At 51.2% G+C, this 27,649-nt stretch overlaps 1 protein-coding gene across 2 annotated transcripts; it reads left to right on the forward strand.

Moving 5' to 3' along the window:
* The first annotated feature begins 5 nt into the window (after positions 1 to 5).
* On the forward strand, positions 6 to 26,848 carry OVOL2 (ovo like zinc finger 2). 2 transcript variants are annotated; one of them, XM_060122937.1, is made up of 4 exons: positions 6 to 408; positions 1,075 to 1,295; positions 11,991 to 12,183; positions 26,165 to 26,848. In XM_060122937.1, the coding sequence occupies exons 1-4, from the start codon at positions 6 to 8 to the stop codon at positions 26,476 to 26,478; spliced, it is 1,131 nt and encodes a 376-aa protein (XP_059978920.1). In that variant the 3' UTR covers positions 26,479 to 26,848. The 2 variants fall into 2 exon arrangements, with proteins under 2 accessions (XP_059978920.1, XP_059978921.1); XM_060122938.1 differs by lacking the exons at positions 6 to 408; positions 1,075 to 1,295 and adding an exon at positions 1,871 to 2,086.
* The last annotated feature ends 801 nt before the right edge of the window (positions 26,849 to 27,649 follow it).

Consider the following 27,649-nt stretch of genomic DNA (forward strand, 5'->3'; position numbering starts at 1 on the left):
CCGTTATGTTGCAGGGCGCATGCTCACTCCCAAGTTTCCTGGTGCCTTTTCTATTCCACCTTATGAAACTTTTTCCTCGGCGTGGTCTCATCCGCGATTTAAGGCATAGGTGTCGCCGAGCCGGGAGGCTGGGAGTCGCTGGGCGTGCGGGGGAGAGGCCGGGCCGCGCCGCGGCGGGGGGCGGAGGGAGAGGGCCGGCCGGGCGGGAAGGTGGGCTCTGGCCGCGGGGAACCGGGGACCGAGCCGCCGCCGCCCCTAGAGGGGAGCAGCCGGGACGAGGGGCCGCAGTCCGGGGAGGGGGCCCCACGATGCCCAAAGTCTTCCTGGTGAAGAGGAGGAGCCCGGGGGTCTCGGTCCGCAGCTGGGATGAGCTCCCGGACGAGGAGAGGGCAGACACCTACATCCCAGGTGAGCGCCGCGCCGGGGCCGGGCCTGGGCGCCGGGTTCCTGGGGTGCGGGCAAGGGTGGCCGGGTCCCCTCTGCTCTACGGCCGAGGCTGGACTGTCCCCCTCCCCCATGTCCCTCTTTCAAGGGGAGGAGGAAGTCACGGAGGCGCGGGAGGACCGAGAGTGAGAGGCTGGGAACCTGGGACGCCCTGCGCCCCCTTCCCCCTAGTGGGCGCCTCTAATTGCCCGGCGGCGGGACCGTTGGCTGCAGCGCGGGCCGGGGTGGCCCGGGAAGGGGGCTAGGGGCCAGTAGGGGCAACCCTCAGTCCCACGTCCTCGTGGGGTTGCACAGGGATGGGTCAACCTCTCCGGGGCTGGATGGGTCGAGGTCAGGCCCCCCGCCCCCATCCCAGGGAGAGGAAATTTGGCGCGCGGGTCCCCAGCCGCGCTGGGCCCTCTTTTCCTCGTGGGCGCTGTAACTGGGACTGAGGAGCGGCTCCCAGAACCCCGAGATCGCTCAGGAGGCCGAGTCCGGGGCTCTCTCGCCCACCCCCGCGGCGTTGCCCACTTGGCGAGGTGCCCAGGTCCGGGGCGGGGCGGCGGCTGCACCGCCCGCAGGTCAAACTGCCGCGGGCGCCCGGGCCTGACGCCGCGTGTCTGTGTGTCGGGGCGCGGCCCTCCCATGCAGTGGGCCTGGGCCGTCTGCTCCACGACCCTCCCGAGGACTGCCGCAGCGACGGCGGCAGCAGCAGCGGCGGCGGCAGCAACAGCGCGGGGGAGCCCGGAGGCGCGGAGAGCAGCTCGTCCCCGCGCGCCCCCGAGCGCGAAACCCCCGAGCCTGGCGATGGCGAGGTCCCCGGTGGACACCTGGCGGCGAAGCAGCGCCCGGTCGCCAGATCGAAAATCAAGGTACGATGTCGACTCTGCCCCCGCCGCCACCTGCACCACGCCCTGGCGTCGGGCTCCCAGGGCCGGCGCCTCTCCCTGTCGCGCCCGCCCGCGCGCCCCGGCACCCGAGCACCCAGCGCGCCCGCAGCGCAGCTCCTGCACCTGCCCCTGGGTCGCGGCCAGGGCGCCTCCCCGCGTCCTCCCGCCTGCCAGGTAGCCGGCCGCCCGCGCTGCTGCACCCCGGAGACTGGCTTCCCGCGCGGGCACAGGCCCTCCGCGTGGCCTCCGGAGCTGCCTAAAGGCTCAGGCACAGCTTCCTCCCCCCAGCAGTCCATTCTGTGCGCAGGGCCTGAGGAACACCCTGGCCGTCGGAGTTCCTGGAGTGGGAAAGAAGGGACCCCAGGCCCCGGGCTCCCCTCCTCTGAGGTGCAGTTCCTACAGCTTTGTGAATTCTGAGTTTCGCCCCCTTCCTCGAGTTCTGGAGGCAGTGGTGGTAGCTTGGCACACAGTGGGTCTTTCGCAATCACAACTATTCCCAGTGCCAATTATGAAGTGCCCGTTAGACACGAGGTCTGTGCCGGGCACTTGAAACTTGTGTTTGTCAAATCTTATTGAATTATGTTCACGGATGAACGGATTCAACTGCAAATTGGCCTACTGCCCCGCCCCCAGTGGGTTGGAGTGTTTGCTTCCCTCTATCTTCGCGCTTCAGCCCCCACCCCCACCCAGCCTCCTGGAATTGTAGGCCACAGCTTATCCGGACACCCATCTTCGCTCTCCTGTGTGGAACTGCCATGATTGCTTGCTCAAAGGTATCCGCTACCTCTAAGGCTAAGCTGTCCCATTCCACTGACTCACGGGCGGCGGGAGCCTGGGAGTGGCTTTTAGGAATCACAGAACCCCAGTTCCTAGCCAAGTGGGCCTTAGTGTGAGCCTTTTCGGGCTCCAGGCCCTTGGTGTAGGTGTTAATTCTTGGGCACTCCAGGGTGGTCCCGAAGCCCCCTGCCCAGGCACCGAGATGGGGCGGAAGCCCTAGGGTTAGCTGTGGATTGCCAAAGCCTCCTCCGTTACTTTTCCTGGGAGAGGTCTTCCCTCCCCTGTGCATATTCCTGGCTCCAGGGGCTTGGCTCCGTGGTGGGCTGGCGTGCATTTGGTTATCAATTGAGGCTAGAGGCTTGAGCCTGGAATCCTTAAGAAAGACACCTTTAAAGGATGCTGCGACTGGGTGTAGGCATCCTGCTTAGTGTTAAGTGCGCTGACGAGGTTCAAAGTCAGCTGATGGGAGGCTTTTCTGGGCCAGATGGGGTTAACTGGGAGGGACAATTTGCCTGAGGCCTGTAGCTCTGCCCTCCGGGAAATTCTACCAAGTATCCACTTGCATATTTATCATCCGCGGGAAGGACAATTTGCAACATTGTTTTCGGGTGGTCTATAGATACTTCACCCCTCTGTCCCCCAACTGCCCAGATTGCCCTGGAGACAAGGTGGCACAGGAAAATATCCAGTCCGTTAACCACCATTTTAGGAGCTCTCTGCCACCCCAGGCAAACAGCTCCACTGGGGCCCTGGATTAAGGGAATGAATAAACCAATCTTATTCCCAGGATCCTTGTTTTGGTGCTGACGCCAGGGGTGGGGGGGAGGGCATAGAGTTTGCTCCTCAACCCTTAACAAGGTTTCCAGAGGAGTTTTTGTTTGTTTACTGAGGCCGAAGTTCAGGTTCCCTCTCCTTCTCAGCTTCCATAAGACCTCCTGGGGTTAAGATGCTTCAAGCCTACAGAATTATCAGCTGTGGTATTGGCCATTTTCAAATGACTGGTCCAATTGCCCGTGAATTAGCACGTTGTGTAACTGTAGAGTTCTATGCCAAGTATGCTGAACTGTCTAAGAATTAGTTTTCTAACCATAAGAGGGGGAAGCCACTCAGGCATGATGCATGTTTTTCAGTGACTTGAAGACACTTACTGGACAGTTGGTTCTTAGGACCAGAGAAGGGCAGAGAGAAGCTACATCCCATCCAACAGTATGTAGTGCCTGCTGTGCACAAGGCAGCCAGGAGATAAAGATGCTGCCACCCTGGTGTTCCAGAATCTTCTGACAGTAACGGTTAGGGCTCTAGGCTCTGGTTTAGTCCCTCTGGGCCTCAGTTTCCTCGCCTGTAAAAATGGGGATAGTAATGAAACAAGTAATGAAACCTCATAGAGTTGTGAGGATAAATGAGTCAAGCGTGAAACATGGTAGGTGTCCAATAACTCTAGCTAGAATTATTTGGGTTGGTGGAGAGACACAAATACTAAATTAATTATTAACCCTATTACAGGAAAGTGAATGCTCAACTAGAAGCACAAGCAAAGATGCAGTACATTCTGAGCAGAGGAAGGTTTCTTGGTGTGGATTTGAGGGCTGTGAGAGAAGGGGGAGAGGCACGCTTTAGGGTAGTATGGGCTGAGCCCAAAGCTTGAGTAAGGACAGGACTCAGAGCTGGAGGGAGGATGGGAAATGGGCCTGGGGTCAGGGAGAGTCAAGGTGAGGAACTGGACATGTAGCCAGGACAGGCTATGATGGTAATGGGGCCAAGCCGAGAAGTGTGGGTGCTCCTGTGGGGGCAGAGGAGGGGCTCTGGAAGGTTTTTGAGAAGGAAAACCTCATTTGGGTCCATCTCACCAGCTGTGGTTGGGGATACATTATCTGTTCTGAGCCTCAGTTCTCTGATCTGCAAAATAGAGATAAGCGAATCGGCCTCTCCAAAGCATTGGGCAGATTACATGAGACAATGGAGGCAATACGCTGAGCAATTTCGTGTGTGTGTAAACTGCCCAGTGGGGAGTTAGCTGACAGTGACTCATAGCAAGTTTTGTTAATGTCCAATACTTTGTTGCCTACAGCAGGGACAAGGGATTTACCAACTGGATTGGCTGGATTTAAATATTTTTTAAAAACCCACCCATTTGATATTTGGAAGGTAACATAAGCCCCATCCCTAATTCCCTGCCTGTTGACTTCAGTCTCCCAAGACAGAACTGGATGTCCCAATTCCCCCCACCAGTCTTGTAACTCACTGACCATCTCCTTGGCTGACCAGACTTTTCTTCCTTACTCTAGACCCACCAAAGGCAGGGAGCATTCCTGCTGAGCTTGTATTTTCAGCACCCGGTGCAGTAATGCCTGACTCATAGGAGGACATAAGTCAACATAGAAGAGGAATACAGGCAGGGAAGGAGTCAATAGCATCTGGGGGGAAATAGGAAGCAAGACAAAAGGGAAAAAAGCTTGGAATGGATGCTTGAAAAAGCTTAAATTAATTTAAAGGGGGAAAAAGGACTAGGAGAACAGTGCAGCCAGCTTTTAAGTGGAATATAGGTGAAGTCGGCTTTTGTGGTTGGAAGGGTCTGAATGGATTTGTTGCAGAAACAGAATCCACTGTAGCTCGCTTAAGCAGACAGTGGTTAATTATGGGGTACTAAATGGGCTAAAGAGAGACCAGGCTGAGCTCCCAGGAGTGACTCCCAGAGCCACACTACAGAACTGGGCTACCTAGGGAACTGCAGCCGCGGCCTCTTTGGCTGCTGTCGCGCATCACGATGCTTCTGCTAATGCAGGGTGTGAAACAATTGCCACATACCTGCCTCGGCTCAATTAACTCAGGCCCGAGGTCAAATCTCCTGATGGTACCCCAGTCACATCTAAAGACCACAGATGCCAGGGATTCTGGGAAATGTAGTGTCTAGCTTTTGTAGCCTCTGCTGTACAGGAAGGCCCACCAGAGGAGCCGGAATAGAGGCTGAGCGTGTCCACCCACAGGATCTACTTCAGGGACCCTTATGTGGCCCAATCTCCTTATTTTTGTGGGGAGAAAGGTAAAGCCAGAGAGGTTTTGTTGAGTTCGTCACAGGTACTAGTGGCAAAGCCCAACCCAAGGCTCCTTATTCTTTAGCGTTGTTGTACTACATCGTGGAAGCCACCTTTGACGCCTTAGCCATTAGCACTGACAGCCTGACATGAAGGAATTGAAGCAGTTTCTCACCGTGACATGAGACAAAACCACAGGGCTCATCCCTGCCTCTCCCACACGTCATGCCCAGACCCATGGGCCTGTCCCGGGGAAGTGCAGGCACACGTTTTGCAGACAACAAGTCCCATCAGAATCTCGGTGTGGGCACCTACAAGCCCTGTGGCCACAGGCGGGTTTCAGGTATTTGAATCTGTTTCTTCTGGATGATTAGGACACGTTCCCTTCAGCATCTCTGCATTTGGGAAGGTTCTGCATTCTGCCATGTAGTGGAGTTGTGAAGCTTAAGGAAGTAGTACGTAGGAGCAGGAGGGGAATTTTTATCCTAAAGGAGCTGGGGAAATACGCTTAGCATGTTTTGAGCGCTCAGGCATAAGCACATGTGTCACTGGAAATCTCGTCTGCGCGGCCACCGGAAGGTAGCCTGCACTCACGGTAGCCTCCCACAGGAAATAGGACCATTAATTTAGGGAACTTGTCGGTGGAAGCATCCACAGAAAATAAAGGATTTTTTTTCTTTTTTTCCTTTAGAAGTTGACAGGTAAGTGACCTTAGCCAGCTTTTGAAGTTGGTCAGAGGGCCAGCCCAGGTCCCTACCTCCCTAGATGCTCCTGAAGTCTTCAGCAGCTCTGATACAATGATGGGTTTGTTTCTGCTGCACAGGCCTGTTTTTAGAAGAACTAGAGGGGAACTTTGTGTGTTTTTTAAAATGAAAGCCGAGATCCTGCAGAAAACAGGACAGCAAATAAGAAAGCGCCAAGCTTCAGGGTTGGGGAACTGCTATCTATCTTCATCTTTCTTGCCCTGAATTAATCTCCAGTTAGTTAATTAATCTCCAGACTGATGTCACCTCCCATCCTCGTGGTAGCTTCCTCACTTCAGTAATAAGCCTTTTGGAGAGTTAATTTTGGATTAAGGATGAGACTATTAAGCTTTTCCTGAGTATAACAGTGTCTGGAGCGGTATACTGTAATTGAACACATTAATACTTTCCATATCAAAACACGAATATTGACACCAAATGGGTAGCTTCCACTTTTGTTGCCAAGGGAGATAGGAGCGAATGTTGGTTTTCAGAGCTATTTGGATTTCAGAGTCGCAGATGAAAGACTAGGGGCTAGTGACTCACACTGAAGGTTGGTTCCCTTTTTCTTCCATCAGTGAGAGAAAAACTCAAAAGACAAATGGAGAAACAATGGGTTTTGACCAATTACCTTTTATTTAGGATCACAGGACTCTGGAGCTTGTCGAACTCTAAGAGTTAGCATTTACTGCAGCAACCAGTCTTTTTGTTTTTTCTTTTTTGGCTGTACCTCACGGCTTGCAAGAATCTTACTTCCCTGACCAGGGATCGGACCCATGCCCCCTGCAGTGGCAGCGCGGAGTCCTAACCACTGGACTGCCAGGGAAGTCCCTAGCACCCACTCTTTTTAAAGTAGCTTTTCTTATTTAATTCCTTAACAGTCTCAAGAGGCAAGTATCATTATTGTCCACATTTTATGGGTGATGAAATTACGGCTTAGAGAGGTTGAGTAACTTGCCTACTTCCCAGACTGTAGGTGGTAGAGCAGGATTTGAACTTAGGAAAAGAGCTCATCTAGTCCCATTTTATTATTTTTACATGTGGGAAAGTATGGCCCAGGGATATTAAATGACATCACACAGCCATCCAGGTCTAGGTTTTTAATTGATCCTCAGCGTTTCTTGTCTCTCCACCCCACTCATTTTGTGACCAGGTGACAAAGATGTAACTAGTTTTGGTCTACGCCTTGCAGAGTAGAGTAACAAGGTAGTTGGTTAACCCTATTTTGGACTCCTAGGAAGTAGAGTGGTAGGTGTAAGCCTGTGTAAACATAATAAAGATGGCCCAGTGAGCAGACAGGTGACCCGAGGAGAGATTGCTGGTCCTCCGGCACATGGGGCATCATTTCAGGAATCAGGGGTGTCTTCTGTATCATGCTGCCCATCCTGGGAGAGAACACGCAGAAGTGTGGCAGCTCTGGTGTTCTAGAGAGAATGTGATACATCTCTCACCGTTCCAGTGTTCTGTTGCTGCTTCACAAACAACCCCAAATTTAGCAGCTTATAACACTTTATTATGACGTCTTCTAGTTCTGCGGATTGGCTGGGCTCAGCTGGGTGGGTCTTGCCTGGGGTTTCTCTTGTGGATGCAGTCAGATGACAGTGGGGTTGGAGTCTCCTGGGGGCTTGAACATCCAGGAGGGCTCACTCATGTGACTGGCAGTTGGTACTCTTGTCCTTTTCTAGCTACTTTATTATATGGTTATACCATCTTTTTTTAACAAGTTCCTATTGATGGGCATATAGGTAGTTTCCAGCTTTTTGCTATCACAGACCAAATTTCAAGGCACATGTGAAGTACACTCTGTGGATAAATTTCATGTTTAGGAATTTATCCTCCAAATATTTTTCTGAGGAATTTCTCCTTTTTTTTTTAAAAAAATTGATGTGTAGTTGATTTACAATATTGTGTTAGCTTCAGGTGTACAGCAGAGTGATTCAGTTATACATATGTCTGTATACATATATGTATATGTGTGTATATATATTTTCAGCTTCTTTTCCATTATAGGTTACTACAAGATATTGAATATAATTCCCTGTGCTATACAGTAAATCTTTGTTGTTTATTTTATATATAGTGGTATCTGTTAATCCCATACTCCTAATTTATCCCGCCCCCCATTCTTTCCCCTTTGGTAGCCATGTTTGTTCTCTTTGTCTTTGAGTCTGTTTCTGTTTTGTAAATAAGTTCATTTGTATTATTTTTTAGATTCCACATATAAGTGATATATAGTATTTGTCTTTCCCTGTCTGACTTACTTCAGTTAGTATGATCATTTCTGAGTCCATCCATGTTGCTGCAAATGGCATGATTTCATTCTTTTTTATGGCTGAATAATAAGGACTCTCACCTTTCTAACGAAGGAAGTTTTCCTTCCTCTGAAAAGTGAACAAGTCTGGCAGAAGCTGGCTTCGTCAGCCCTGATCTTTTTGCTGTTGAATTAACCCTCCATCTTCTTTTGAAAAGGCCCTCTTCAGACGTTCTGGATATAATTCATAAACGTCTGGAGTCTGGATTGGTCAGAAATACATTTATAGTTGGCGAACAACCCTTCATGGGCTGGAGGGTGCACCTTATGGCAATTCTCTACATGAGCATTTTGTGTTGACTCAGTTTTCCATGTTGTGAAAAGTGGAGAAATGGCAACACTGCGTTTGCTGAGGCAATTGGAGATCTTTTATTTTTGCTCTGAGAAAACCAGAGGGAAGTTCCCCAGAGAATGGGGTGCCCTCCCTCTCCAGTCCCCTCGCCTCATTCCCTCTTTCTCCCCTGTGTTAAAAAGCTTTCTGTATCTCTCTCAGTCAGATGATCCACTGACCCTGAACTCCCTTAAATGGTCACTGATCTCCATCCCCTCTGCCCTCAAAATTTTTATTCTTTTCAAACCAAATAATGCCAGTGATTTGAGATTTCCATCCTGGACTGTAATAGGAGGTATTCATGTTACATGCTGAGCATTTTAAAAATAGGAGTTTACCAAAAGGATTAAAGTAAACAAGGGTTCAGGTTGGAACCATAGTTGGCGAGTCCTCGGGCACATGGTGCAGGACTTTCAGAAGACAGTTCTAGCTTTCTTCACGTTTTTCATCAGAATTACCAGGTTCATGTGTCTCTGTCCTATTTCATTAGCCGCACTACCTCTCAGATGACCTTTATCCTGTGTAGACTTGGCCTTCAGAAGCTCACGGCATTTTGTTTGCCAAGACCTGGGCCATATTTAGTCTCTTCACATCCCTTCAAGGGAGGCAGTGACTAGAATGGGGACTGCGGATTCGCAGGAGGCCATGACCTGTCCTGTGACAGGAGAGCCTTGGGCACAGCTGGGTCTCCCTCAGGCCCTGCCAGGCCCCACCCCTTTGGGGGGCAGAGGTGGGGTATGAGGCAGGAGGGTCATCAGACTCAAGCCCTGCGGTTGTCCTCCTGTATCTTCCAGTGTGCCCACCCTCCCCCTGCCCTCTGACAGTCGTTGGGGGCCCTGCCCTTCTCTCCTCCCTCAGCTCTGTTCGTCAGCTACTCTCCAGGGCTCAGGCTGGCCAGGCTGGACTACACACAGTCCCCCTTTTCCCGGCGCCCTCTCTGGGATATTCCTTGCCCTTCCCCCATCTTCTTCATCGTGGCCTGGCTGAGATGTTCACCTCTCTGGGTACATTTTCCCGTGCGCCCACTGTCTGGGCTAGGCTCCCCTCCCAGCCACCCCTTGCACCTGGGCCTTCCCAGATGGCAGTGGCCTGTTGCCCGGTCTGCTCTCCGACTAGACTGGCAGCTTCTTGGGGACAAGCCGTCCTGGTGCTCTGAGCACAGGCCCTGTCTCGGATCAGGCACACGTCAGTGTCGGCCGAGACTAAGATGGAGCAGTGAGAATGAACTGGTGGAGGGGGCTGACTGGAAAGCCCTGTGCTGGGGTCTTCGCCTCCTGCCGCCTGTGAGCCATTGCCCACCAACACTTTCTGACTGTGCAGGGCCCTCATGTGCGCTTGGGGCATGGGTGGGGGGTGGGCAGGAGCCTGCACGAATGCTTGCTGGCTTCCACAAGGCGTTTAGTTGAGGAAACGTTCGTGCCTGATGGAAGCCTCTGGAATAAGTTGGAATAAAGTCCTGAACCGTGTGAGGGCCAGCCCCTCACATCTCAGGTGTGGTCCATGGACTGCACGGTGGCATCTCCTGGGAGCTGTCTAGCAATGCAGCATCCAGACTCCACAAGACCTCCTGAATCAGAATCTGCACTTTTTTAAAAAAATTTTATTTATTTTCGAATTTTATTTTATTTATTTTTATACAGCAGGTCCTTATTAGTCATCCATTTTATACACATCAGTGTATACATGTCAATCCCAATCGCCCAATTCATCACACCACCCCCACCCCTGCCGCTTTCCCCCCTTGGTGTCCATACGTTTGTTCTCTACATCTGTGTCTCTATTACTGCCCTGCAAACCGGTTCATCTGTACCATTTTTCTAGGTTCCACATATATGCGTTAATATATGATATTTGTTTTTCTCTTTCTGACTGACTTCACTCTGTATGACAGTCTCTAGATCCATCCACGTCTCTACAAATGACCCAATTTCGTTCCTTTTTATGGCTGAGTAATATTCCATTGTATATATGTACCACATCTTCTTTATCCATTCGTCTGTCGACGGGCATTTAGGTTGCTTCCACGACCTGGCTATTGTAAACAGTGCTGCAATGAACATTGGGGTGCATGTGTCTTTTTGAATTATGGTTTTCTCTGGGTATATGCCCAGTAGTGGGATTGCTGGGTGGTATGGTAGTTCTATTTTTAGTTTTTTAAGGAACCTCCATACTTTTCTCCATAGTGGTTGTATCAATTTTCATTCCCACCAACAGTGCGAGAGAGAACCTGCATTTTAACAAGACCCCCAGAGGATTCGTGTGTGCACTGAGGTTTGAGAGGCACTGGTCTTAGGGGTACACAGACCAGTTTGGGCAGGGGCTGCAGTGGCTGTAGAAGCTCATCGGGGAGGGAACAGGTGAGCTGAGGCTTGGCAGAAGGCAGTACCCCAGTGGATGAAAGGAGGGTGTTTCAGACAAGGAAGGTGTTAAGCCAGGAAAAGACCAACTCTTCTTGCTAATAATGTTTGTCTGAAAATTAAGTTTTTTAGGTCCTTTTATGAATAGAATTTTGGCAGAACGGTTGGATCCATCTTCTAAAGGATCTGATAACTAGGAAACCTTTAATGAATATATCAGATCTCATGTTTTTCTTCACACAGTTATAGATTCTGTTTCCTTCCTTTGAGGCAGCAAACACGGTTGAGAGAATGAACCAGGCAGTCCAGAACCTGGGATTTGGTTATAGTTTTTCTGATAACAAAGCTGTGGGATCCTGAGCAAGTCACTTCCCAAGATGACCGTCTTATTTGTTCATGATTCTGGGTCAGGAACTGGGGCACGGCTGGGCTAGGCAGTTTTCCTCTGGGCCGGGTTTGTTCACTCAGCTGGTGGCAGCCCTGGCTGGGCTGGAAGGTCCAGTGAGTCTTTATTCATACCTGGCACCTCATTGCTCCTCTGCATGGCTGCTTGGGCTTCCCCACAGTATGGTGGGCTCAGGCTTCCTCATGGCTGCTGGCTTCCAAGAGGGAGGATGCAGAAAAGCTGCACCGTTTCTTAAGATCTGGAACTGACGCAGGCCCTGCCCAGATCCAGGGGGAGAGGAGACAGTCTCTTGGTGGATGCTGGCCGGGAGGAAGGAATTGACTGTGGCTGTCTTTGCGGGCTCCGTGATGTTATCAGACCTAGACTCCTCTTTCCTTTCTGCTCTTTCATCCTCAGCACTGGCTTCCGCCTTGGGTCCGAGGTGGCTGTTGCTCTCCCGAGCAGGAAGGAGTAAATCAGGGGAGAGGGCACCATCCTTCCCCTTAGAGAGTGTATCTCACCAGCCAGGTGGTCCCACCCGCAGGACTTGCTGTGAGGCTGGGAAACGTAGGCGCGTAGCTGGGGGCGGGGCGCCCAGCTGGTAATCAGAGGTCTGTCCCGAGGAGCAAGGGGAGCATGGGTGTGGGGGGGGGTGCAGAAGCCCGAGTCAGGTCCAGCCTAGACGCACCAGGCGGTGGGCGCGCCGCCCCACACGGGTCCTCACCCTTCTCTCTGTCCCAGTTCACCACAGGCACCTGCGGCGGCGACGCAGCGATTCACACCTGCGACCTGTGCGGCAAGGCCTTTCGCCTGCAGCGCATGCTCAACCGGCACCTCAAGTGCCACAGCCAGGTGAAGAGGCACCTGTGCAGTTTCTGCGGCAAGGGCTTCAACGACACCTTCGACCTCAAGAGGCACGTGCGCACACACACAGGTGAGGGAGGGACGCGGCCAAGAGCCCCTGGACTTTCCCCGCAAGGAACCCAATCGGGAGCCTGGGGCAGAGTTATGTTTCCGGAAGAATCGCGGGGCGGGGTGTTTGGGGTGGGCCGCCCGGCTCTGCCACCTGCCATTGGTGTCCCCTGGGGCCCGCGCGCCGCTCTCAGCCTGTTCTCGCCTCGGTGAGATGGGCGGCGCATCACTGGCCGGAAGTGTCCTGGGAGCTGTGATGCCCACTCGGTGCAGCCCTCGGGCCGGGCTGAGGGATGGAATGTGGTCCCCCTGGTCCCTCTGCTGGTATTTTGTGCTCCTTTCTCGGGAAGTGAGTCTGTCTCAAAATAGCATCACGTGGCTTCCTCCTGAGAGCTCAGAAAGAGAACACGCAGCTGACTTAGCGCTGCCCGAGCCTCCTGCGGGGGCGGGTGGGCAAGCGTCACCCCCACCCTGAGCTTTACTCAGCGCGGGTCTGGGTCCTCACCAGCTCCCTTCCACAGACAGCCCTGGGGTGCCGGTTGGCCGCCCTCCCGCCCCCTCTGGCTGTTCGTAGCCTCGGTAGTTTTGTCTAGGAAACACCTGGCCTCCAGGCTGCTCCTTGAGGGCCACACCTGTGCTAGAGCGATCCCTGGAGGAGAATTCTAAGATGCCATCTCCTTGCTAAAAAACCTTCTCCAGGGCTTCCCTGGTGGCGCAGTGGTTGAGAGTCTGCCTGCAGATGCAGGGGACACGGGTTCGTGCCCCGGTCCGGGAAGATCCCACATGCCGCGGAGCGGCTGGGCCCGTGAGCCATGGCCGCTGCGCCTGCGCGTTCCCGCAACGGGAGAGGCCACAACAGTGAGAGGCCCGCATACCGCAAAAACCAAAACAAAACAAAACAAAAAAACCTTCTCCAGCTCTGGGCAGGACAGAATCCAAACTCCCCATCTTGATGGGCTCCATGTCAAGCCCCTCACAGTCTGGGTCCCATCTTCAAATCCCCGTCCTGTCCCAGCCCCTCCCACCCCATCCCACTCCATCTTTTCATCCCATCCATTTCATCTCATCTAAATCCAACCCATCCTAACCATTCAGTCTTGCCCTGGTGCCACACACTCTCCCTACAACCTCATAGAATTTACTAATTATAGTCCCGCTGATCCCATCAAGCTCTTTCAGGGTTTAGGGTTTCCCTCAGCATTTTGGGGGTGGGGTGGGAAAATGACCACTCCTCTCTCCCAGGGGGCCTCTCAGGTCCCCAGCCGCCACACAGGGCCCTTCTCAGATCCTCTGTATTCAGATTTCCTTTAAGCCCTTATCACACTTTTTTGTTCTTAGAGTACTGGCCATGAGCTTCCTCCCTGGCCTCAGAAGGGTGTCCTCCACCCTAGAGAGTGGACTGGCCTACTAAAAGGTTTTTCTTTTTCCTTTAAAAAAAAACTTTTCTAAAGTGAAATTTTCATTTAAATGTAACATACATCCAGCAAAGCACACAAACCATAAGTGCATAGTTTGAGGATGCAGGACTTTTTACAAAGCGAACACAAGCATATAACTGGCTGGAGTATTTCCAGCCCCCATAAGACACTGCCCCCTCCCTCCTGCCCCCTCTGGTCACTGTCACTTTCCCTCCAAGAGGCACCAGTAGCCTGACTTCAGTAAAAGTTTGACCTCTGTGTGGCCAGGCTGACACCTGGGTTGGGGCAGGGAGAATGCTTAGGGAGATTGATGGTCCTGTGTGATTAGGGAGGGTCCTATAGAGGGTGAAGGGTCCTGTAGGTGCTGGAGGGTCCTGTGGGTAGTAGAGGGTCCTGTGAAGGGTGGGGGTCCTGTGGGTGACGGGGGGACCCCTGGTTATCAATGGACCCATTACGTGACTGCAAAGCTGGGCTTATAGGCAACTGACCCAAGGAGCTGGAGGAAACTGGGGACCACTCATGGCGTCATTTGTCGTTGGTTGTCCTAGAGAGTTTCTCAGCTTTTCCTCTTTATCTGAGGGTGTCCTTGAGGGCATGGCCTATTTCTTCTGCAACTCCTCACCTGGTGGGCTCTGTGGTCACTCCCCCACAGAGTGAAGGGGGCTTGGGGAGCATTGTGGGCTGTTGGTACCTTCAGTTGGAGTAAACATGGAGCTGCCTCATCTGTGACTGAGTTAATTCTCCATCAGTAGAAATATTAGGGACTGACTGCTCTCAGGGAAGAGTTTGTAAGAGTTTGCACTGAGTTGGTCACACAGTGGTTAAGCACTCTGGATCTGAGCTAGCTGATTCTGCAACCTTGTGGAAATTACTTACCTTTTTGCCTTAGTGTGTCCATCTCTAAAATGGGCATGGATTTATTACCTATCACCTAAGTGATGGCTGCGAGGTTTCAGGGCAATAATGGCATATAAAGTGCTTCACAAATTGTAAGCACTTAGTAATTATGAGCTATTAGTGGTGGTAAATGTTGAAATAGTTGGCAGAGTTTTCCTGGGGCCCTGCGGGGTGGCAGGCTCGAAGACTCACCTCTGTGCTTGTGGAGAGCTCAGCCAACATAGGGAGAAAGAACCCAAACCCCTGACTGTGACCCAAGGAAACCAGCAGGTGTGCCAGACAGAAGAAAAAGTGGCGAATGCTGGTGGGGAGGCCCGGAAGGTGCATTGTTGCTGGCAGGGGCACCAGGGAGGCTTCTCAGAGGAGGTGTCCTTTTGGCTGAGCCTTGAAGAGTGAGCAGGATTTTCACAGTTGGACGGGGAGGGAAGGGCATTGCAGATGGGGAATGTCTTAGTTTGGGTTCCCCCAGAAACAGACCCTGACACGAGGATTTGGGTGAAGCCGTTTATTTGGGAGATGGTCCCGGGAGCACAGTGAGGGGATGAGGAGACGAGACAGGGAAGGAGACTCAGTGAGAGCTAGTTACTTACTGAGTGGGTTACCACTGGGAGCAACTGGGGCTCAAGCCCCCTGGGGGTCCTCTGAATGCACACAATGCACCCCAGAATTGCTCCAGGGGCAGGAAGTGGGGTATTTATCCATCAACTCCCATCCTTCCTTGTTTGGGGGTCCATCCTGGGACCCTCTGCTCCTAGGCACTTCCTCCCCGAAGCCCCTTGCAGACCTCACGTTTCCGGGGAGCATCATCGGGCAGGAGCGGCAGGAAGCCACTGGCCTCCTGGGACTGTCCGAGCCGGCCTGGTGGGAGGCTGAGGGGTTCGGTAGGGGGGGGAGCAGTGTCTGCCAGGGAGAAGGAGGCTTAGCGGCCGGGGGGCGCCGGGGGGCGTTGGCAGAGGCGGGAGAGCCTGTGGAGGCTTGCTCAGCTTCCTCAGGTGGCAGCGAGCTCAGAGTGGTTGCTCTTCTGCAGGCCAGGCCCTCGGCTTTATCCTGTTGTGTCCAACAGCCCCGAGGAGCCCCAAGCCCTTGTTACCCGCAGTTCACAGGTGAGGAGCTGGGGACCGCTGGTCTTCCTGAGTCCAGGTCCCCCGCTTTCCACAGGCCCCTTCTCTGTCTCCGCCCCTCAGTACTGTGCTCACTCAGCGTCCTTCCCGAGGCTGGGCCTTACCAGCCGCCCCGGTTCAGTTTCTAGAAGCCAGCCTGCTCTGCAAGAGGCGAGATAGAGAGGAACTTGGGCCAGGCACAAGCCGCACCCTCCAGCCTGGGCTTTACAGTGGGTTGCTGAGGAGGCTGAGCATGTGTTCAGTGGTGCCATCTCTAAAATGGGCATGGCCACAGAGTGAGCAGAAAGGGGGTGGCCTGCACCCCGCCCCACCCCCACCCCCACCCCCAGGGCCCTGGGCTCCTTCATCTCCTACTCCTCAAAGATGAGACTTCTAGTGACTCCTAAAGGAGGGGCTGAAAATCACCGGGTTGCTGAATGAAAACGCCTTCCACCTGAAGCTTCCCCAAAGGGCATCATGTACTTTATCCCACGAGGGGCGAGGCTGGCACTCAGGAGGCGTTTAGGACTGGAACCCTGCAGCCTCTCTGCGCACGGGGAGCTCTGGGTCCGCGGAGGGTGGCTGGTCCGATAGAGATGTGTGGTTACGTGTAAAACAGACACTAGATTTCAAAGGCTTAATGCAAAATAAGAACGTAATATATATCAATTTTTAATGTTGATTTCATGTTGAAGTGGTAATATTTTGAATATATTGGGTTAAACAAAAGGTAGCCTTAAAATAATTTCACCTGTTTCTACTTATTTTAATGAGGCTACTGGACATTTTAAAATTACAGAATGGCTTGCATTTTAATCTCTGTTGGATAGCTCTAAGGTCATTGAATCTACAGTTAATGATTTAAAAAATTTTTTATTATAATTTTGAGTCTTAAATTGACCAACAAATAGCATTATGGAAATGTCTTGAACCTATTTTCCCTCTGGTTCATTTTATTTATTTAATTGGCCGTGCCTCCAGGTACGTGGGATCTTAGTTCCCTGACCAGGGATCGAACCCGTGCCCCCTGCAGTGGAAGCGCGGAGCCCTAACAATTGGACAGTCAGGGAATTCCCTGTTTCGTTTTTGTTTTGGTTTGGTTTTTTTGGAGTATAATTGCTTTACAATGTTGTGTTAGTTTCTGTTGCACAATGAGGTGAATCAGCTCTATGTATACCTATATCCTCTCCCTCTTGGACCTCCCTCCCACCACCCCCCATCCCACCCATCTAGGTCGTCACAGAGCACCGAGCTGAGCTCCCTGTGCTTTATAGCAGGTTCCCATTGGCTATCTATTCTACACGTTGGTAGTGTATATAAGTCAATTCTGATCTCCCAACTGTAGAGATGTGGATGGACCTAGAGTCTGTCATACAGAGTGAAGTGAGCCGGAAAGAGAAACAAATATGTATATTAATGCAGATATGTGGAATCTGGAAAAATGGTACAGGTGAACCTATTTGCAGGGCAGGAATAGAGATGCAGATGTAGAGAACGGAGATGTGGACAGGGGAGGAAGGGGAGGGTGGGACGAATTCCCTGGTTTATTTTCTGATGGAGATGTGCCTCCAGGTAATAATGACCAGGAAGAGGAGTCAAAACATTGCTGACAAACTGGCTGGTGGCAAACGGAAAAAAGGGGTCCCAGCTCTGGGGATGCCCCTCTGCGGGGGCTGGAGGGACAGGCCTGGCCTCCTGGCGCCAGAGGTCTGCCCTGCAAGCTCTGAGCTCTGTGCAAAAGGGATAATCAGTAAAAAGAGCAAAAATCTGGGCTCCTCAGACCTTTCTGTAGTTCATGTGTACCACCTCACTGGCTCCAAAAGATCTCACCAGAATTCTGGGAATTCGGTTTTGCCTTTGATGGAGACGTGAATGTTGGATTTTGGCTCTTGACAATTACAAGTAAATGTTGTGTTTGGACCAGAAGCAAAGATGTGGACAGTGTTCTCACAACTACAGTAGGCAGACGAGTGAAGGTTATGGTTGCTCCCAGTCCGGTTGGGCCAGACCATGACTAATTTGAAGACTTACCTGGGATCCCAGGACCCTTCTTTTGAGAACTGCAGCGACAGTGTTGATGAGGTGGGCAAAGACGGTGGGACCGGGGATCGGGATTAATCCCCTCCCCCACGTCTCCTCCTGAGAGAGCGGGGCCTCTAAGACTCAGAACACGAGGAAACTTCTTGGAAAAGGTCCAGGGAAACCGGAGCCTGGAAATGTATTACCTTAATATCCAAGCAGATGAAAGAAAAGATTAAGACTTCTTTTCTGGATATGACTTCACCAAGGAAAGAGTAGATCAGAGAGGTGTGTGTGTGTGTGTGTGTGTGTGTGTGTGTGTGTGTGTGTGTGTGTGTGTGTGTGTGTGTGTGTGTGTGTGTGTGTGTGTGTGTGTGTGTGTGTGATGGGGGAGGGGGAGCAGCAAATGACATCTGAGTCCAGATAGGAAGAGAGAAACTGGAACAGAAGAAACTTGGTTAACATTTTGTGAAAATACGTCTGCAAACGAGTGGCTGTTTTCAATCCAAATTGACTTAGGTTGGGTTCCCTAGAAGCAGATTCTGAGATGGCGATTCTTATAAACCGATTTATTGAGGGAGAGCTCTTGGGAGAAACCTGTGAGGGAGGGGAGAGCAGGACAGGGTAGCAGGGATGTGGCCCCAGCTTGATCCCACCAGGGCTCTGGGGTGTGACTGGCGCTACAGGCCTGTCCTGTCCCCAGGCAAGTGGGGGACATTTCTGTGCCCATGTGAGTCAGAGGCTGCCTTTCCCCTGGGTGGGCAGGTCACTTGCCCAGTGCCCGTTCCTTGGAGAAGGGGACATCCAGGAACTGTTAGCTGCCAACATAGGTGACAGCTGGTGAGTGAAGTACTGGCCCAGAAAAGGGGGTCCTGATGGGGGACCGAGAGGGTCCACTGCACACTTAATAGAGGGAATTGCTCTATTTAAGTGGAGTTGACAGGGTCACTGAGGCCAATGTGTGACATTATGGCTGTTGACCCACCTCAGGACAAAGTAGAGACGGGGTGGGGGGGTGGTGGGGGGGTGGTGGGAGGGATGAGCTTTCAAGACAGGATTATATATTCAATTCATAGCCCGTGAAAAACGTCACGGGCCTGGATTTACAGAATATTCTTCTGGATTTGTTCACGTGTTTTAGGTTGAGCCAGCTGGCCATCCAGGGAAGGAGAGAGTTTGCTGGGGGCAGGGTGTGGGTGGGGGACATCTGTCATTTAGATTCCAACAACCAGCAGGTGCCGAACTCAGCACTGAGTGTCTCCCCCCTCGCTGCCCAGGGACCCCGGCGCCAGTGGCGCCTGGGGGCGTGGTGAACGTTTACTGAGGTGTCACATGTGGTCTGGGCGTTGTTCGCCACCGTGACCAGGTGTGCCAGGCTCATCAGACAAGTACAGCTTGCATTGAATGCATTTTATTTTTCTCGTATGTAAAGTGACTACTTACTTTGTAAAAGACTTCAGTCAATATACAGACTACAGAGGAGAAAACCTGCGCTGCTGTAACCAGTCGAAAAGGGCAAACACATGTGCGGGGTCCCCCGCTTGGTTTGTGAGGGCTCCAGGGGGGCATAACTCGGGTTGGTGATAACTTTACGACCCTGACTAGAGTAAAGGAGTTGGTTCGAGGTGCGCCTGCCATTCCTACGGAAGCTTCTGAGTTCCACGGAGGGAGGCTGAGGAATTCAGATCTGAGGTCCGGGCAGTGGGGAGGGGGCTCTGGCCGGAGCGCAGGGTCTGCCCTGCCCCCCTTGGTGGGGCCCTCGGGCCTTATCTTCCATCTAGGCCACATTGAGAAGGAGGAGAAGGCAAACAAATCCCATCTTGATTGAAGAAGAGGAAACAATGGTGTCTGTTTGGAGCCTACGGGGAAGGGTTGATTGGACTGGGAAAAATGCAGGCTGGGAGAAGTTTGGAGCGGGGCGGGTGGGAGAAAAGAATAGAGTTACCTCCACCCCGAGGGAGCTGAATGCTGCCTTGTAGGGTGGCCTCCTTCACTCACCAAACTCTCCCCTCTTTTATTTTGACTGACTTTTTAGCTACAAAAAATAACATTGAAAGGGAAGAATGAAAGAAAGAAAAAAAGAAGCCTCCTCTCCACGCCGAGCCCTAGTTCCACTCCTGAAAGCAAGCCGCCACTTAATTTTTTTTCCCCAGAAGTTTTTAACACACATTGCTTTTTTCGTGCACTATCTACCCTGGAGATTGTTTCCCATCACTCTTTTGAATAGTTGTCAGAGCGTTTCTTAATATGAGATTATGACGTAATTTCAAATGTGGAGGCACTGTCATTTTTTTCTCTTGCCCCAAACGATGACACTTATTTACATTTTCAGGGTCGGTTTTTTCTTTCTTCCTTCCCTCCTTCCCTCCTTCCCTCCCTCCCTCCCTCCCTTCCCTCCCTCCCTCCCTCCCTCCCTCCCTTCCTTCCTTCCTTCCTTCCTCTCTTTCTCTGTCTCTCTCTTTTAATTTTAGACAGGACTACCACAGATATTCTTGTAAATCCTTTGCCTACTTGTGTGAGTCTTTCTGTAGATAATTTCCCTGAAGTGGGCCAAAGGGTAGACCCATTATGATGTTTATGGGGTGGTCACATTGCCTCCTGAAGAGGTTGTCCTAAATGTCCAGTCCCACAAGGAGGCCTGCAGAGAGCTCCTTGCTGAAGTCCATGTTTGGATAAAGTTCAGTAAAGGAGACTTAGCTACAGCAAGCAGAGAGCGCCAACGACAAAGACTTTTCTTTGGGGATGAGTGACATGAAGCTTGATTTGGTAGTAGGAATAGAACGTCTGAAAAGAAGAGACCCTTTGTGATAACCCAACACACAGTATTTTCTGCTCGAGGTGATACAGACCCGCAGCACAGTAGTCTGGAGGGTGGACGGGGAAGGAAGTCTGTCCCCTCCTCTCTCCATCAGCTGCCTAGGAATGACATTTAAAAAAATTAGCCTTTAAAAAAATTATTTTTTTAAATTGAAGTATAGTTGATTTACAGCGTTGTGTTAGTTTCTGGCGTACAGCAAAGTGATTCAGTTATACATATGTGTATACATATTCTTTTCCATTATGATTTATTATAGGAAAAAATTATCCTTTTTTATTGTAAAATAGATAATGAACAAAAAGGTGTACATATAGATACAGTTTAAAGACAGATAGTAGATATTCACATACCCAGCAGCCAGCCAGCTTCTGAATAGAGCGTGTTTGCGTTCTGTTGACCTGGACTGTAAGCTGTTGAAGCTGCATCCCGTTGAATATTCAGTGTGTGCTGCATCCTTTGCTTGTGAGATCTTGGTTAATCCTCAGAGCAGCCTTACAAGGGGTATCAATTATTATCCCCATTTTACAGGTGATGAAACTGAGGTGTGGACTCAGTTAATGCGTGGCTCATGGGTGGTGCCTGGGTTTCCAGTGGCCTTGGACTCTGTTACTGTGTAGGTGTCAGTAGGTTAATGATGCCTGGTGCGGGGATGGTTCCGGGATCCCACTCCAGGCTCGGACAAGATTGGCCTTTGCTCGAGAGCGCCCACGTCCAGGACAGGTGAGGCCCAATGTCAGGGAGGCCTTGGTATCTGTCCCCCTCATCTGGGGCTCCTCCCTGGCCCCCGAGTTTGGGGGAGAGGAGGACTCCAGGAGGGAGGGACTTGTTCCCCAGCCCAGAAAGAGTCACCAAGAGGCGGCTGCTGGGTGACCATGTCTGCCTGCACCAGTGAGCGAGGGATGAATGTGGTGTTTGCAGAGCGGGGTGGGGAGGGTAGGTTTGCAAAAGTCAGAATTAACTGCCATAACTAGAGGTGTGGGGACCTCCTGTCTACCCCGCTCCACCCCCCGCAGTCATCCTCATCCTAGCCGTCATCTGCACGGCGCAGGGCTTTGAAATCCTCTAGCCCTGGCTATCCAGGCTCTGCTGGGTGCTGTGCCTGTAGGATTCGGCTGAGCTGCGGAATGAAGAGAGGAAGGAGACGTGACCGTGCGAGTGGACTTGGCCCTGGCCCGATGCCCTCGGCAAGGGGCAGGGCTCAGGCAAAGCCATGCAGCCCCGTCCGCATCACCTTCTCAGGTCACTGTTGGGAGTGGGGACCCCCAGGAGTAGGATTGGAAGCGTCCACTTCCAGAATCCAGGTTAAAGCCTGGTGTCAGTGTGCTGGTTTCCCCACCGGTTGAGTTTGGATGTTTTAAAATAGTCGAGGGCTGTTTCCAGTCCCCCTTGAAAGGAGCAGCTGGCCTCGGGGTGAATTTCTGTCTTGATGAGCTTTGGGTCTGAAGTCAGGTTGCTGTTTGATCAGCCAGAGGTGGTGGGAACCAGCTGCCATGTGGGTGCAGAGGCCTGGTTAACACAAAGCCCCTTGTGGCCCAGACATGCAACCTACGTGGTGTATTCCTTTGGAGAGGCCTCACGGCCCCTACGTTTGTAGAAAACTAGCCCCAAGATGTGACCTCTCTTTTTCCTGGGCCAGTAGGATTCATTCGTTCAAAAATTATTTACTGAGCACCTATTAGGAATTCTCTGCTGGTCCAGTGGTTAAGGCTCCACGCTTCCACTGCCGAGCGCCCAGGTTCGATCCCTGGTCAGAGAACTAAGATCCCACGAGCCACGTGGTGCGGCCAAAAACAAAATAATAAAATAAAAAATAAAAATGATTTACTGAGCACCTATTATGTGCCAAGTGCTGAGGATTATAAAGGAGTTTCTTTTAGCAGTTTTTCTGAAACATGTGGAATATAATACAGGCCTGCTTTCTGCGTGGGTGGGCTGGAGGAACACCCCACCACGGCACTGAGCTAACACAATTCTTTTCACATGAACGTTAGAGGAAAGGATGGGAGCTTCTGGATGTGGACAGGAAGAAAAGTGGAAGCGACTCGATTTTTTCAGGTGGTTGAACGAGGGTGGGGGGAGTATTTTTTTCCATTTTGACTTCCTTTGTCATCTGTGTACTTAAAAAACTTTATGAACAGACATAGCTCTCCCGGCCCCCCACCACGCGTCACCAGTGAGGAACTGGGGACGTTTAACTTTGAAGAGAGGACTTGGGGGGGCCGGCTGCCTCAGACACCCCAAGTGCCGTCCTAAGGCTTCCCCACGCGTTGCTTCAGACCTGTGACTCCAGCATAAGCAGCCTCAGCAGCACCTGGGAACCTGTGAGAAATGCAGATTCTCATCCCCACCCCAGAACCAGATCCGCCAGCAGGGGGGCCTGGAATCTGTGTTTTGACAAGCCCTCTAGGTGGTTCTGTTTCGGGCTCACATTTGAGAAACACTGCTTTCGCTTGGATCAGGACGTCTGGGGTGGGGCCCGAGGCTCTGCACTTCCAACGAGCTCCTAGGTGATGTGATGTGAGGTGGATTACACCTTAGTACCAGGTCATACAAGGCAGCATCATGTGATGGGAGGGTGTGGGCTGGAGCAGGGCTTCCTCAGTCTCTACAGTTTTTAAAAGATGGGATTTGGGTGCAGCTGTACAACAAAACACCACGGTGCTCTTAAAAAGCAATGAGACCAAGCTGTAAGCACCAATATGGGAAAATCTCCAGGAATATTTATTTATTTCTTGAAGTATAGTTGATTTACAATGTTGTGTTAATTTCTGTTGTACAGCAAAGTGATTCAGTTATATATATATATATATATATATATATACATTCTTTTTTTTGATATTCTTTTCCATTATGGTTTATTGTAGGGTATTGAATATAGTTCTCTGTGCTATACAGTAGGACCTTGTTTTTTACCCATCTTATATATAATAGCTTACATCTGCCGACCCCAACCTCCCACTCCATCCCTCCCCCAAGCCCCTCCCCCTTGGCAACCACTAGTCTGTTCTCTATGTCTGTGATTCTGTTTCTGTTTCATGGATACGTTCATTTGTGTCATATTTTGGTTTCCACATAGAAGTGATATCATATGATATTTGTTTCTCTGTCTGGCTTACTTCACTTAGTATGATAATCTCTAGGTCCATCCATGTTGCTGCAAATGGCATCATTTCATTCTTTTTTATGCCTGCGTGATATTCCATTGTATATATGTGCCACATCTTCTTTACCCATTCATCTGTTGATGGACATTTAGGCTGCTTCCATGTCTTGGCTATTGTGAATAATGCTACTATGAACATAGGGGTACATGTATCTTTTTAAATTATAGTTTTGTCTGGATGTATGCCCAAGAGTGGGATTGCTGGGTAATTCTATTTTTCGTTTCCTAAGGAACCTCCATACTGTTCTCCACAGTGGCTGCACCAACTTACATTCTCACCAACAGTGCAGGAGGTTCCGTTTTCTCCACACCCTCTCTGGCATTTATTGTTTGTAGACTTCTAAATGATGGCCATTCTGATCAGTGTGTTACGGTGCACCAGGAATATTGTTAAGCGAGAAAAGTAGATTTTGAAAATATCTTTTGATAATAGCTTGCTTCCGTTAAAGCCAGGATAGTAAAATCATGATAAAACCCATTATTGCATAAATAAACTATTTAAGCATTTTAGAATGTGAATTTTAATACACCTGTTTTTCAATTTTTCACTATTCTTTCAGCAACTCGAACATTCTTGGGGAAAAAAAATTAACCATTAAAAAAACAAATACAAACGTCTACATGGGGATGCACATTTTCCCTTTCGCCTCAAGCTCCAACATGACTCCGTGCAGCCCTGGTGGATCCTGTCCTTACTTAAATTTTTGATAACTTGTTCATCATGGATTTTTTTGTATGTATTTTAATTTTGAAAATATTTATCTTGATTGATGTTTTCACATACTCTTAAATTTTGAGCCTAAAGCTTTGGGGATTACTGCGGGCAGTGGTCCTCCTGGCCTCTGGGCTCTGAGATGCTCTGACAGCTGGCAGCCCACTCTGTTCCACAGACCCCGAGCACAGCATTCACCCTCTCTGGGCTTCCGTGCTCATGGGACACTATATGCTTCCTTGAATCCCCCCCGACTTTAGAGCCTGAGATACACCTACTGAGGTCTCCTTACCTAAGTTCCCGTCTCACCCTGTCGGGTGCCCTCGGTGGGCATGGGCATGACTGTGGTGTGATTGGCTGAGCTCCCTGCTCATATGGTGTCTGTGTCCTCTCCATCTGGAAGGCAGGCCCCACTCACAGTAGCTCACTTTTAAAGCCAGCAGGAGATCTAGGTTGGAAATGGTTTCCTAACTGTAGCCGACGCCATCAGTGTCCTGTGACCCCTGCCATTTCTGGGCACACCCGTCCATGTCGTGGCTGCCCACACCTGCAGCCCAGCCTGAGGATGTCCTTGCTGGAGGCCACTCTACCCCAAGGCAGGCTGTACATGCTGGGGAGAGAGAACCTGTCCCACCCAGGGTGCTCTCCGCGGTGCTACTGGAGCAGGCGAACAAAGACTCCAGCTCCCGAGGGCCAGGGTAACTCGGAGGTGTGTGTTCTGCTCTGTCCCGCACCTTGTCTGGCTATGTGGACTCTGGTTGCCCACAGTGGTGACTGGCTGGATGACCCCTCTCCCCCTTGTCATCATCATCTTCCCTCCCCTGCAGGTGGGGAGTCACCTCCCACTTTTCATGGGGTCACCGCTCCTGAGGGCAACCTCCCAAATAACTCCTTTTCCAGTGAAACCCAAACTAAAATGAAAACAAGGTTTACTCTGCCCACTTTGAAACCCAGACATTAAGGCAGGCAAGTGGTGGTGTTTTGCTGTGTGCCTCCTTTTTTATTACGTTTGCTCTGTGGACAGTTTTGTCTCCTGCCTTAATCATTTTCCTCATGTTTCTCATCCTTGGTCATGATGATTTTTTTTTTTTTCTTCAGCCCCTGGCAACGATTTTTCTATTGTTTCTGAGAGTTTGACTTTTCTGTATCTAAGTGACACCACGCACTATTCGTCTTTCTCTGTCTGGCTTACCTCACTGAACATAATGTCCTCAAGGTCCATCCATGTTGTTGCAAATGGTAGGATTTCCTCTTTCTCCGGGCTGAATAAATAATCCATTGTAGATATATACCACACCTCTTTTATCCATTCATTTATTGGTGGACACTTAAGTTGTTTCCATGTCCTGGCTATTGTGAATAGTGCTACAGTGGACATGGCTGTGGAGATATCTCTCTGAGATCCTGTTTTTATTTCCTTTGGATAAGTACTCACAGTGGGATTGCTCGATCATATAGGAAGGTCTGTCTTTAAGTTTTCGAGGAACCTCCATACTGTTTGCCACAGTGGCTGCACCAATTTACATTCCCACCAACAATGCACAAGAGTCCCCTTTTCTCCACACCCTCACCAGCATTTGTTACCTTTTGTCTATTTGATAATGGCCATTCTGACAGGTGTGAGGTGATCTCTCCTCTCTATGTGGTTGTGATTTGCATTTTTCTGATGATTGGTGATGGTGAACATCTTCTCATGTGTCTGTCGGCCCTTTGTACGTCTTTGGAAAAATGCCTGTTTGGTTCCTCTGCCCGTTTTCGAATTGTGTTGTTGGTTTTTTGCCGTTGGGTGGTGCAGGATGACTTTTAATGGCTTCATAGTGGGAGGCTCTGGCTGGGCTGTGACCGACCGGTGCTGTGTCTGCCCCTCACCCTGCAGGCATTCGCCCCTACAAATGTGACGTCTGCCACAAAGCCTTCACCCAGCGTTGCTCCTTGGAATCCCACCTGAAGAAGATCCATGGGGTGCAGCAGCAGTATGCCTACAAGCAGCGCCGGGACAAGCTGTACGTCTGTGAAGACTGTGGCTACACGGGCCCCACCCAGGAGGACCTGTACCTGCATGTGAATGGTGCCCACCCGGGCAGCGCGTTCCTCAAAAAGACATCCAAGAAACTGGCAGCCCTCTTGCAAAACAAGCTGACATCCACGCTCCAGGGCAATGCCAACCTGAGCGAGGAGGAGGAGAAGTAGGAGAGGGCGTGGATGCCAACGCTGCCACGTGTCCACAGATTCCCGGTCTTGAGGGCCCCCTGACCCACGGGCTCTTTCTAAGTCCAAGTGTTCCGTCCATCTCTCTGTCCTCTGGGGGCCTCGATGGGGGCTCCGTTCCAAGGCTGTCAGTGATAACAGTGGCTTCAGGCCCCCCGTAACCCGTATCCTCAGGAACACTGTCACATGAATGATAGCTTCTGGATGGCTATGATCACCGTCTGGGGTTTGGGTTTTTTTTTTTTTTTTTTTTTTTAAGATTTTCACACATGGAGGCAGGGGTGTTCTTAAGAGAGACACCCCTTGGAGAGATTGATATGGTGCCTTGAAATAAAAGTACTTCCACTTGAAATGCTCCTCCAGCAGGGAAAATGAATCCTATTATTCTGAAAGAGTTAGCAGGAATTATTTTAATAAAGGAAACGTCCTGGTGACATTTTCCTGATCAGAATGAAACAGGAGAGCGTTGACCTGTAGCTCCCTGTCCAGGGCATATCGTGGGACCTTCGACTTCAGGTTATTTGTTTTGTACTAGTGGGTGGGTTTGAAGAAGGGCATCTTGAGCCTTGGGTAAAGGTAAACAGACAGCTGGTGACAAGACAGCCCCACACGTGGCTGCCAGGCAGAGGCGCTGGGCTCAGCTTGGCAGGCGGCTCACAGATGCTCTTTGGGCCAGGGTGTTGCTGCAGAGATGCTCTGGCCTCCAGGACCAGGCCTGCTGGCTGAAGGCCATCCCCCCTCCGTGAGTCCAGCACCAGGGACATCGTGGACATCGCGGGGCCGAGGCTGGAGCATGAGGAGACCCTGGGGGCCCTTAGTGCCCCTGCAGGGGGCGGGGGGGAGGTGATGGCGGCGTCAGCATCTCCTTCTGGGCACGAGGTGACCTTTGGCCACCTGCACCTCCTCACGTGGGAGGTTAACAATAAAGCCGACGGGGGGGGGGTGGGGGTGGGGCGAGTGTGTGAGGTGGTCTCCAGGGTCCTTCTGTGCCTGCAGGGGCTGGAGAAAGGACCTAGAACTCTCAGGAGCCCCTGTGGCCGGGAGGGATTGACTTATAGGAGGTGCGGATCAGCTGTGCCTGGGCGCTGCCGGGGCGGAGCGCGCAGGCTCATTTCCACTCTGAAAGTCAAGGAAGTCTTTCTTTGGGAACGTT

The sequence above is a fragment of the Lagenorhynchus albirostris genome, chromosome 15 (assembly GCF_949774975.1).
Source record: "Lagenorhynchus albirostris chromosome 15, mLagAlb1.1, whole genome shotgun sequence".
Lineage (NCBI taxonomy): Eukaryota > Metazoa > Chordata > Mammalia > Artiodactyla > Delphinidae > Lagenorhynchus > Lagenorhynchus albirostris.